The sequence below is a fragment of the Atractosteus spatula genome, chromosome 9 (genome assembly GCF_055471065.1).
Source record: "Atractosteus spatula isolate fAtrSpa1 chromosome 9, fAtrSpa1.hap1, whole genome shotgun sequence".
In the NCBI taxonomy this organism is placed as follows: Eukaryota; Metazoa; Chordata; class Actinopteri; order Semionotiformes; family Lepisosteidae; genus Atractosteus; species Atractosteus spatula.
Window position 1 is genome coordinate 5505191 of NC_142714.1, and position 12800 is coordinate 5517990.

Consider the following 12800-nt stretch of genomic DNA (forward strand, 5'->3'; position numbering starts at 1 on the left):
ACAGTATATAAAATAGCTAAATCAAATTACACAAAATTTCACAAAAAAAGTGAACTGCAAAACAAAATATAGGGATAGAAACTCATTGTGTCTGAAACATTATATTTGTATATAATGACTGTTCTCACAAAAAACATCCATACAAGTCCATTCCGATACATCCATAGAAGAATTCCACTGTGATTCCAACGATAAAAATCAAACCTTTTAATATTTGATTTATAGAAAAGAGATCAGGGGCTCGGTGTAATCCCACAAGAAAAATCATAAAATGTTCAAAAGGTAAAGCTTGTTAAAAGAAGAAGAAAATGTCTCAGTAGCACCAGATGTTTGTGTTTAAATCCAATTGAAATGGAAAAAAAATATTTGGAGGAAGTGAGACTTTGATCAGCAAGTCAGCAGATAACGGCTGAATGAGTTCGATTTTTACAAACTCAGAAATCAAGTAATATCCAGAATGGTGGGTGTTTAGTTAAGAAGGATCATTTTTAGAAGAATTTAACTAACACCCAATATCTCTACAAATAGCTGATTATAATATTTAATCAAGTAGCAGTTATTAAAACATAAGAAGATTTGCAAATACATATAACGTGTTGTAATGTAACTTCTTGATCCGAGGATCTCATCAAGCTGCTTCTTGAAAGAAGCCAGAGTATCAGCATCCGTAACATGGCTTGATAGCGTGTTCCAGATTCTGCAATACTTCTTGTAATAAACTGTCTCAATTTTTTATATTAAATAAATTCTCCATTGTCTTATTGTTAATACCTTCGAATTTTTAAAATATGATGTCTACAATAAATTTCACCTGCATGGTTTTCCCAGTCAATACTGGCTATTATCATGCATTCGATACACACACAAAGCACATAAATGAGTATAACAAGACAATTATGTTTCAATTGTTGATTTTAAGCCAAGATGTGATTGTATGTGATGCTCAAGAATGGACAGTTCCCAGACTTCTTTCTCTGAGGAATGGTCTTAATTACTCAGCTGTTAGTAAGTGATGAGCCGAAGATGATGCAAAGAGGAGAATGGAATATGAATATAGGAAAAAGGGCAACATCTGAAAAATGCAAAGCATTCCTCTGCCTGTTTTGAATTAACTGTTGATGATCATCAGCCTGACCCAAGACTTCTCACATGAGTGATGTTCACACATGCATAAAATGTATGGATAGCTATGTAAGAAATTACTTTCCCTTTAATTCACTGGAAAACACAGCAAAACAGTTTAAAATATTTTTTAAAGTGTGGGATTGAAGGTGTTAAGCTGTTCCTCCTAAACAATTGCTACAAAGAAATTAATAGGGACACAAGGCAACTTCAAAGCCTGTGCTTCACAAAAGCAGAACCCTCAAGAATGAGGTCTATGAGGTCTGTAATGCTATCATTCTAAAAGCACACTGATATTTCTGATTTTATCACTTAAAAATGACTAATGGTAAGGTCAATATGCAAGATGTGACAGAAGATTAGTTTTGACCTTGAGTGTAACCTTTATGGTTCAGAAATGAAAATTTCCGAACAAAATGCTAGGGGGTAGTTGTTTCTTGTCATTATGTTGTTTCCAGTTCTGAAGGTGGTTATTAATTTTATTTCTTTATGATTCACAATCTGCTCTTTGAAATATGCCATATGCTCGAAGCAATTCAAGGATGACGAGTGTCAGAATCAGTACAATAAAAGTAGCCTAAATGAGTTTGATTTACTGCTGCAGCCACTGCTGGTGCAGGAGCTCCCCTTGCCCATAATAAAATCCCCAGTGTTAGCAGATAACATCCTGCCAGCAGAAGGACCTCCAAATTTTTCTTTTCAATCAATCCAGTGTTCGCCAGATAAAAAGTATGCAGCAGCAAAAAAAAAATGATAACAAACAAGCAGTGTAGTACATATTTATTAGGGGAGGAGGGAATGAAATCAATATCAGGGCCCCAAATCAGTTTGTTTTAATCATGAACAAACATATTGACTTAACGCAATACAGCCTGTTTTATCTATAACTAATAAAAATTCATTGAGACAAGGCTTGTATCGAGGCAGCTGTAAAGCAGAATCAAGGAAAATCTGTGAGTGCCTCTCTCTCTCTCTCTCTCTCTCTCTGTCTCTCTCTCCTTCTCTCTGCCTCTCAGAGAACATCTGAAGGACAGACAAATCTGTCTGAAACCTCAAATCAAAACACATGCTGTTAAACCCTACTTCCATTTACTATTCATTTGGTTGCAGTCTATTTATTAATGCTGTTCCCCTTTGTTTCTATTCATCTGGAGAGAAATCTTTGTTCTTTTATGAAATTACACCTAATGGAATGTGATAAAGGGAACTTTCTGGCAATTATGATGTCGGCGCAAGCTGCCGACGCGGTGAAGATGGAAATGAGGCTGGGGAACGGGGAAGGGAATTCTAATAGACACCATGATACACGCAATGAATGTGGAGATGTCCTCGGAGGGAGAGAGGGTTGTCAGGCTAATCAGATTTTCCATAGCTAGGTAGGAGCAGGAACAGTGCGTCGCTAACCTTGTAAAGATGCTGCTGCTGCTCTTCTGACATCATCAGGTCGTGGCTGTCCATCACTATGGATTCCATGTCCATCAGCCAGTCCCACAGTTCCTGGTACTCCGATTCAAAGTCCAGGAGGCTACAGAGAAAACAAAGAGCAGGACAGCGTGTATTGAGCAGCCAATAAACAGTTCAATCTCGCAAAGGCCACTGCAGGTGTCAGAGGGAATCATTTCTAGTCAGGACTTGCTTTTGTCCCCTCTTTTCTCCTCTCTCTCCTTTTTTTTTAAACCCAATCTTCTTCTTTTTCTCCACAAAATACAGGACACGCCCCACTGACTGCTAATTGAAAACAGATTCTAAACAGAAAAGTTCTTCTTCCCCTGCACTTGCTTCACAAATAACATATTATCACTGAAGTCCATCTTAACGCACCAGTTCAATGGAGGCGCACTACAGCCCACATTACATTAAGTGCATTCAGCAAGGTCTGTTTTCTGTCAATAAGAAAGGGGATTGGTTTAAACAGCACACTAGAAAAAAAGGAGGTACATTAAATATTTTCATTTTTTACTTGGCATTTAACTTCCCAAAGTCAGGGTTGAATCCCACTGAAGGCACAGTATAAAGTCAGCCTGGTGGTCTAAACCTCAGAGGAATGGTGGCCAGTTGACTTATGTTCAAACATTAGCTCAGCAGCTACCTTGAACTATATGGCAGAGATATTCAAGCTCTGGACTGAATGTCATTTAGACAGTAAATACAGAGAATTCTGCAGCCTGTATTCTCTCACTATTCATGAGCACTAAATCCAAGTATGGTAAAATAAAAAAAAAACATTTATAAAAAGGATTTGAAGTGGATTTCTTATTAAAAACATAGTAATGTGATATTTAAGGAAAATTCAAACTGAAGCTAAATCTTTTAAACATTAGCCCAAAATTGTTATGTATTCATAAGAGTCTAGAGACTTTGGCAGCTCTGTCAGATTATTCCCTTTTCTGCTATACATTCATGAGCGATTTGGGTCCCGGAAGAAAGTATGAATCAGATTAAATAAATTACTATCAAAACAGAACAAAAATCAAAACATTCTTTTTATTGCAATTTAATGTTGCTGTGCACTAAACTGATAAATGGTATTTCACTGGGTATCACATATGTAATTTCAAAAACCAGTGTGCATGTATTCGCCTTTTTGCATCAGGCATTGATCAAACAAAATGACATGAAGCAAGCATGAATATATGAGCAAATATTGCAGAAGACATTGATCAAAATGAAGTGGTCACGACAAGTGAATATAAGACACCAGAAACCACCCAGAGGTATTATAATAAAACTTAATAATCCTGACACTTATATAGCTCTTTTCAGGACACTCCACTCAAAGTGCTTTACAGGTAATGGGGATCCCCTCCACCACCACCAGTGTGCAGCCCCACCTGGATGATGCGATGGCAGCCATAGTGCGCCAGTACACTCACCACACATTTTTAATTATTAACCACTAATATTAACCACATTAACCACAGTATTAACCACTAATGAACCCAATGATTATAGATTAAATACATACACATATAAAGATATGTTTCTAATCATATGTTTGTTTTGGATCTGCAAATATGAAACAAAAGATCAAAATACCTGTCAAATAATTTCTTTATGGACATCCTAAAGGGGTAAAGAAATAATTGTGAGATTTATGCACTGAACAGATTTTTACACTGTTTGAGAGTGCCGACACCATTTTATTTCAATTCTGTTTTTACTGCTAAGCAGTTCCTTCCCAGCTATCCTGACTTCCATGCTCATTTCTCTGGACAGACTCATTTTTCAGCTACAAGCCCCGCTTTACGCATGTATCACCTTTGCACTGCGTTAAAGAGTGCAATTTTTTTTTGTCTGAAAAGCAGCCACTTTTGCTGGTGGGATCCGAGAGGCATTAAATGCTGAGGCACTCAAAGAAGTTCCATCATATCTGATTTCCTGGCTTGACTGCCCATATACGTATGTGAAACGGCCTTTTTTCCAAATTCATTTAACATCAATCTCCTGAATGCAACAGCACTCTGTGCTGTTGATATCAAAATACCGGTATACTGTACATAATTCATCATTTTTCAGATCAAAAAACGGAATGTGATTCAATAAATTATGCGAACAAAAGGTTGGGAGGCTTATTGGCACCCCTCACTTCCTCATTAAAATGACACCTCCCCTGAAAGAGCCTTTTAATTTATGGTGTTAATCCCTGTTTCTGATGCGGAGACATAACATCTATCCCTTTTTTTCTTCCGAAAGAGAATTTCTCCGCTTTTGTCTCTTTAGTCTTCATTTGAACGGCAGCTGTCCCACATAAATCAGTTTCAAGGTTGAGAGGTACATGTGCGCAGCCCACAGTGCAGACAGGCTTGAATGACTGTGGTGAGACAGTGAGAATTGGGCTAGGCACAGCAGAAGACAGCTCCTCCCTAAAGACATGTTCAATGCAAAAGGTAAGGCCAAGAAGTCAAAACAATGAATCCCTGAATAGGCAGCAGTCGTTAAAATTCAAAGAAGGATCATTATGGTTTTCAACAAAATAAATCATTAGAATGAGAGGCTTAAAAGGATTAAAGCGATGCTTGATTCAAAGCCAAGCGAGTGAGTCAAGTCAAGACTCGGAGCTAAGAGTTACTGTGATGCAGGGGAACAAAAGATGCAAGTAGGAAACGATGGGAAAGTGGGACAACCCAGGAGCTTTAGAAGACATGACACCTTACGTTCTTATTGTCAAAGCAGCAAAGGCAATCCACAGAAAGTAGAAAATGCTTAACAGAGAAACACAGAGAAAGTGACCTCTTGGCGGCAGCTAAATTTCCTATCTGCCTGTTGTGGGCTTTAAGCATCTTTCAAATCCAGTGAATGGGCAGGTTACAGGCCATACTTCCAAACTGTATGTCCAATAGACTGCAGGGACAGGACTGATTAAAGACTCCCACTGCGAATCACACTTTACTGATTATGTGACCTGACCCCATTTGCATTAGACACTCACAATCGGTTTGATACACACGATTACAATATACTAACAAAATTATGAAAAACTTCACAAAATGATTACGGGATTACTCTTTCCCCTAGATTTGGTTTGCTGTGTAATTCTTAAGATTTGACTTAAGAGTTAGCTGTTATACAGTATATGAGACAGAAGTAAGATGTACTCTTGATTGCTGCTTTCGTGTACAACCTTGTGACAAACCCCCAAGAGTCTGGAAAGAGGACAGCTATACTAACAAGGATTCTTTAGAAAAGGAAGAAGGGTTGGGCAATACAGGATAAAGAATCACTGCTCTGTATTTCTGTAACATAAGATGTACTGTACTGTCGAAGAGAGAGTCTCAGTCACTAAAAATGAAATATAATCATTCTGACAAGAAATTAACAAACCAAACAAGGACACATAGGATTGTCTGGAGGAGACGGAGAAACACCAACGGAGCTGATGGTACCTGTTGCTTCCTATTCTGTTGACCTTTGACATCTCCGCGAACTCCCTCTTTCTCTCGGTGCGGCTGGAGAACCGCTCGCTGTAGACCTTCAGGGCCAGCTGCTCCAGGACATCCTGCTGGGTCTCGTGGTGCCAGCGCTGGGCTTCACCCTGCACAACACACAGCGTCACGTTGGGCTGGGCTGCCAAGGCACTTCCACCGACACTCGCACCTCTGCAGCCCAAAAGGAAAACCTGTGGTATCTGGTATTGGACCACTTACTGTATTATTTTTCTCATTTTGTAAAAGTACCATCTTCATTAATGTACTTTTTATCATAGTACATTATTGTAGCTTCTTCCAATCCGTCATTGTATAAAAACCACACTGAGAAGCGCAATATACTGCAGGCGCAGTTCTCAGACCAGTTATTAAATCTCGGAAACCAAATAAATTAATTGATGGTATTGCGACATTTTTTACACATTCTTAATTAAGCACAAAATCGTGAACTTTGTGAAAGTACTATATAGTCGCCAAGTTGTCGAGGGTTGGCGAGAATGGCGACGTGAAGTGGCCCTTCCTGCTCACTAGTCACTGTAATGACTGTAATGACTCATGTAATACAATGTACAAAAGAATGAGTACAAGTTGTGCAGCAGACACTTCACCGCAGAAATGTTCCAACGTGATCTGCATGCAGAGTTAATAAGTAGTATTTGTCAGCAAAACCATCTAGAATTCAAGAGCAAAATTTCTATTGGATTAAAAAAGTTGTATTCACAAGCCTGCTTGTAATAAAATACTCTACAATACAATAGGGCCGCTTCATATCAGTGGAAGTTCTGTTGCCTCTTTCTGAATCACAGACACTGACGGCAATTTGGGGCTGAGCAAACCTGGAAATGTCATCTATTTTGTGATGTAAATTGAAGATTTTACAAGTAACTGTGTACATTTTACTTTTATTGTAGTTTGAAGTGCATTAATCAATGTTGATTGGTTCTAACCCCAAAATATAAGAAAAGCATAGCAATCCTATAATACGTCTGTGATGAATATAGAGTATTACTGTGCATTCCTCTTTCAGAGAAGGTACATATAACAGTAGTCTCTGGAACACCGAATATTAGCTAGAAACCTGTAAAAAAATATGTATTTACAACTCATAACACACATGGTAGCACATACTGTATATGTTAAAGCATTATTCATATACTGTATGCGGAACATATCCAATATTCAGCTTTCTTCATGTGATTTAATAAAAAAATAGAATACTGCACACTGAAGTTCAATGAAGACAGATTTCCTTATTGTTTCACTTTAAAACTAATATACAAAAATGTATTCACTTGCTGTACTTTTCATCTAGGTTTTGTTTTCATTTCATGAATTCACTTTGAGGGAAATCAATGCACATAAAAATAGCAACACTTGATGAAGCTCTTCCATCTAAAATAAATGATCGAATTAAACAGAAATCTAGGGAATAAAGTTTTAAATATGGACGATGCTTTTAAAAACTCATAAAAGTTATAGAAGCTTACATACACCTACAGAAACCTTAAACAAATTAATTAAAGTGGTAGCTTGAAAAAATTAACAGCAAAACAATGGAAGATTCTCTTTATTTCTCTAAGGAATCCTCTTTTATTTCCCTTCATTTTTGATTCATTCATCCCTCTCTGCTACTGTGTCAGGATCCTAATTACTACATTCCTTCGGCGCTGCTTACATACCCAATAATGACTGTTGCAAACTAAAGACAAAAGCAATTTACAAGAATCACCTTGAGCTCTAGGACACTGTTACCCAGTCAGAACTGTATCTTTGGAGCCTTCACAAGGTTTTCATTTGCAATTTGAGTCATTCCTTTTTGTGCCTGATTTCTAAAAAAATACTCTAGGTTTTTAATTACAAAGAATAATAAAACAGCTCACACAAAAACAATTAAATATATGTCATTTTGAAGACGGCTGTTGTCACCTCTGTGCATTTATAATGAATTTAGGGATCTATTCCACTGTGTAAAGGGGTCACTGTCTTTACTCCCAGAACAACAAAGCCCCAAGACCTTCACGTAAAGATTACTGTATATAGTTAGATAGAATATTGAAAGAGTGTTGAAAGAATTTGTATTTTCTCTGATTAAAAAAAGGTCTAACAGCAGGAAATCTAAGCTGTTGTATAAATGTGGTAAACACAGCCAGGCCCAAGTGAAAAACAAAGTAAAGCATATATTTTAAGATAGATTTGAATGCAGACATCGGTGGTGTCATATTTCCTTTTGAAAAAACAAGTATAAAACACATGGCAGCACCACTAGAAAAACAGAACAGTAAGCTAAAGGTAAAATCTTCGATGGTTTAAAGATTTGCGCTTATACTTTAGCTAAATGAAACAGGTGGTAGCACTTCATCGAGGCATGTTCAGTAAAACTGGAAAAAAATCCAATTATTACTAACATGAATGATTTCCTAATATTGTCATCCAAAACAATTGTAAAAACTATCTCTAAGTTCTTTCTTTCTTCTCAGTTCCCTGCTTGTTTTGCTCTCTGTGTGTTCAGATATGCACACTCGGCACTCTAGAGCACTGCATTCTGTATTCTTTATTTCAAACAGAATCATTCAAACCTGTACCCACACTGTCAAAAAAGTCCTGCCTTTAAACTGCTAATGCAGAATGAAATCAATATAAATTTTGATCATTTGATGAATACTTACTTCTGTCTCTGGAGTGCTGGGATTCAGATATGTGAAATCTGCTGAATCAAGTCATTTTACATCTCTGTGTGCACGCCAACGCCAATTTACTAGCCCCTGGAAAGTTCCTGAACTAGACGTCTCCCCAGGTATGCGTGTTGGTTTAACTGTCAATCACAGCAGGATGTGAGAGAGAAGCCATCTTCGCCTACTTCTGCTGCTCTTCACAAAGTTCGCATGAGGAATGTTTTGATTACTATCACCTTTTTCATATAAACCCAGAGGATAACAAAATGTAAACATCAATAATTTATACCCACAACTATAAACAGCCCTGCTTTTTTATCCTTTGAATCGCATCAAATAAAACTGGATTGCCTTATACAGTAGGATTCGACAGGAAGAAGGCGCAAGTTTTCCAATGAAGGATAAACTCGCAAGCGTGCTCATCCCTCATGTAAATATTCATGCTGTCGGTAATTACCATTCTGTTGAACTTTTGTATCGGATTTCCCCTCTGACTTAAAAAAAGAGAAAATTAAACAAACAAAGGAAAACCCCAAAAAAAAAGAGAACATAGTTGAATTAAATTATATCCACCTCGGGATATTACAGCAAAAAAAGAACTAGCTTATAGTAATCCATATCAAAAAGAACCATAAAAAAGACTCATCTCACACAATCCAACCTTATTGTGAACTATGCAATTGTCAGGGTTGGCAATTGGGATAGATGCATGTCCTCTGTTCCACAGAATGTGGTTCTGTTTGTATCTGACCCAGAGCAGGATAGCTGTTTCAAAAATACGCTGTTTGCCACTAATGCTGAGTGTTTGGAATACCTACAGCCTTTGATACCTGTGGTGCACTAATACACTACAGAGCCCAGAGAAAATACCTCAAAAAGTAGTGCCCTGCAGATCTAATCATACCTACCATGAAATAGAACAAAAAAAAACCACAGTAAAACAGTAAAATGTATTGATTGAGTAGAATGCCTTTTTTAAAAAAATCCTAAAAATGATATTATGTAATCTTAATACTAGTGTGCAGAGTAAAGTCATTTTGTCAGAAATAATTCTGAATTCAGAAAACACAAGGGTCACATTTATTCACTCCCCTGTAGTTAGTGTTTTGTAAATTCTCCTCTGGCAAGTCTTACACTGGCAAGACACTTCCTGCAGTGTGATCTGAGATATTTAAAAGTTTCCACAGCAGAACTGCTCTAGACCCTAGGCCCTTGAGTTTATGCTTGTGAACTACCTTCATGAGTCTGAATCCAGGTCTGCAGATTGAGTAGCTGTTGTTTGGATTCATGCTTTGAATCATTGTCATGCTGCAATGTTCATTTTTGGACAACCGTGAGCTTCTTGGTGGAGCAAACCAGGTTTCACAGTTGTGCTGGAGTTCATGATTCCCTCTGTGTTAACACGAGCTCTACAATCCGTTTTCCCAGCCCAAGATAAAGCTGAAGAGCATGACCCAAAAGCTCAACTTTTGTTTGTGCACCAGAACATATAAAGCATGGTTCTAATTGTCAATGCGAGATACTGCTTTTTGTGGTTCAGTCTCAGAAGAGGTTTTTTCCTTGCAATCTGTCCACGAGTGGTACATTCATGCAAGCAGCGTGGAACGGTAGTTTTTGACATGTTGTATCCTGAAGATGCCAGTCGGCGTTTGAGATGTTGTCTTTGGGTTTATGTTTCCCTCCTAAAAAACTTGTCTCACAGTCAGGGAAACGGTGATACACCTGTGTCTTCCTCCTGGCAGGGCAGCCACTATAGTAGTAGCATTCAATTTCTTAATGATGGACACTAAAGTGGACAGAAACAAATTTGTTTCTTTCTTTTTATAGCCATTCCTCAACTTGTAGAGGTTGAGAGGATAAAAACACAATGACACAAAGGAATAATAATAATTCTATTTAATTTACGTAGGAATCTGTTGGTATAGGTATCTGTGCTTTAGGTATCTGTTTATCTGTTGTTTAGGTATCCGTCTAATCTTTAATCAATATACTGTATGCTAAGATGTCATAAGCTGTTATTACATTATTACATATCTCCAGCTCTAGGGGTATGGTCTGGACTCTGATCCTGATTAGGGGTTTGTTACTAACATGTAACTTATTTGCAGAAGAGTTTTTTTCTTGTTGTATGTATGCCACTGTGGCGCTTGTATATATCAAACGCTTTTAAAGATTTTCAAAACATATTCAAAAATAATTAACCATAACAAAATTATACATACCTACACATCCATGAAGACAGCAGCGTTATCAACAATATTTAAATTCCATGATAATCCTAGCAGATGCACTTTAGGATACAGGTCCAGACATAAATATCCATAGGCCCTGAAGTGCACATGCACAGATGTTTTCAGTAAAAACAAGGAGCACATCTACGTGAATCTTTTATAAATGAAAATATCATTGTGTAATGCCTTTTCCTTTTCTTTTTAAGAAAACAAAATTAAAAAAGGAATCTTGTGGATGCCATACAGACAGGAAGCAGTCCTTATTTGAACCAGCTGGGGAACAATATAAATTTACAAGGAAAGAAATGTGTCCCAGCTGAGAGCTGTCAAGAATGAGGAGAGTGGTGGAGGGTCTAAGGTTGTCTCCTAAGCTATATACTCAAACAATATGACACAATCAAAGGTTTTGTTTAGTCCCCATCATCTTTGTCAAATGCACAGCATTGCTCTTTGATTGGAAACCATAGGGCGCTGTTTACGCTACTCCTTTTCAAATCCATCTTTCCATCTTTCCATCACTTCACTCATTTTAATTACTTCCTTCAGGATTGTACAAAGCCCTCATCCCCCGTAGTTACATTAGTCAGGACTTGTGCATTCAAGGAAAAAAAAATGTATTTCTGAGTATGGGGTCTGTGCAAAAGCTGTAAACTTGGTGGACAAATTAAGGAATCTAATGAATTAAAATGCATGAGCCCTAGCTACAGCTACAGCTGTTTTGTATACAATTCATATTCAACGCTTTGAATAAAACAGACCACTAAATGTTCATTCTAATAATAACACACGCTCTTTTTAAATAATGTTTATTGTATTAGAGTGGATATCATTATTATCAACATGTGTGTTTCTTATAATTATTACAGAGCCTTAAATAGTTAGAGGAAGCCCCTCTAAGTCTCCTACCTCCAAATCATTATCCATATCTCAACTACTACTTTCAGATTGTTTATGTAAACTCTGAATGTACTATTTGGCATGATCAATTGATATCAACCAAAGGAATTCAATGGAACCATTGTTACAGGTCTCCAACTCACAACACAATAACGGCTTTCTTTTTTTTTCCATGAACCAGCATTTCTACAGAAAAATGAAAAATTTGCTGGTAATGATTTGTTTTCAGCTTCATTTACTATTTAAAAAATGCATCTCGAGGCACCATATTGCATGTATAAATCCTTTCATTCTTTAAACTATACTCTTTTTTGGTTCTTAAGGCTAATGGGGACAAAAGTGAGTTTTTGCAAAGTGTCAGAAACACAAAGATGTAATATCACTGGACTCTAGAGTGAGATCCCAAGCAAGGGAGACCAGACAGGAACTCAAACTCCACATCTCCACAGCTGTCAATCGCAGACAAGACAAAGACATGCACCATAGATTGCATCTGGACACTGGGCTCTCTCCTAAAACATTCAAGATGCACTGAGTTTCAGTGAATATGATTACATACAAGCCCCATGTCATGAAGGATAACAAGAAGATCACGTTTCCTACTAGGAGAAAATTGAGGTCAACGCTGAGACGAAGAGAGACATTTCTTCTTTACAAGTCCAATTAACTCCCAGTGGGAATCGTGGCAACAAACTGTTTTCTACTGATGGCTAAGCAGGAGCTAAGGCAAGAGCTGTACAACTTGAAAAGGGAATGGAAGGGGGATACCCTGGTTGGTCCTGACTTCGGTGATGTGCCTTTTAATTGTCACCCAAGTGGAATGAGATTAAACATTGAACCACCTCACTGACACTCAGCCAGAGTGACCATGTCAAACAGGAGACTACACATGAATTTCTTTCGAAGTGCTCACATATTGAAATCCGAAACACCCCAAGAAAAGATCTGCGCTT

The 12800-nt window shown here is 37.5% G+C and overlaps 1 protein-coding gene across 1 annotated transcript in view; it reads right to left on the minus strand.

Moving 5' to 3' along the window:
- Nucleotides 1-12800, minus strand: part of akap6 (A-kinase anchoring protein 6) — a 107096-nt gene that overhangs the window by 43875 nt on the left and 50421 nt on the right. Inside the window, exons 7-8 of the mRNA XM_088925537.1 lie at nt 6006-6154; nt 2527-2647 (exon numbers count right to left, since the gene is read on the minus strand). Of these exons, the coding sequence (XP_088781663.1) occupies nt 2527-2647; nt 6006-6154 (270 nt within the window). The remainder of the gene's footprint in view (nt 1-2526; nt 2648-6005; nt 6155-12800) is intronic.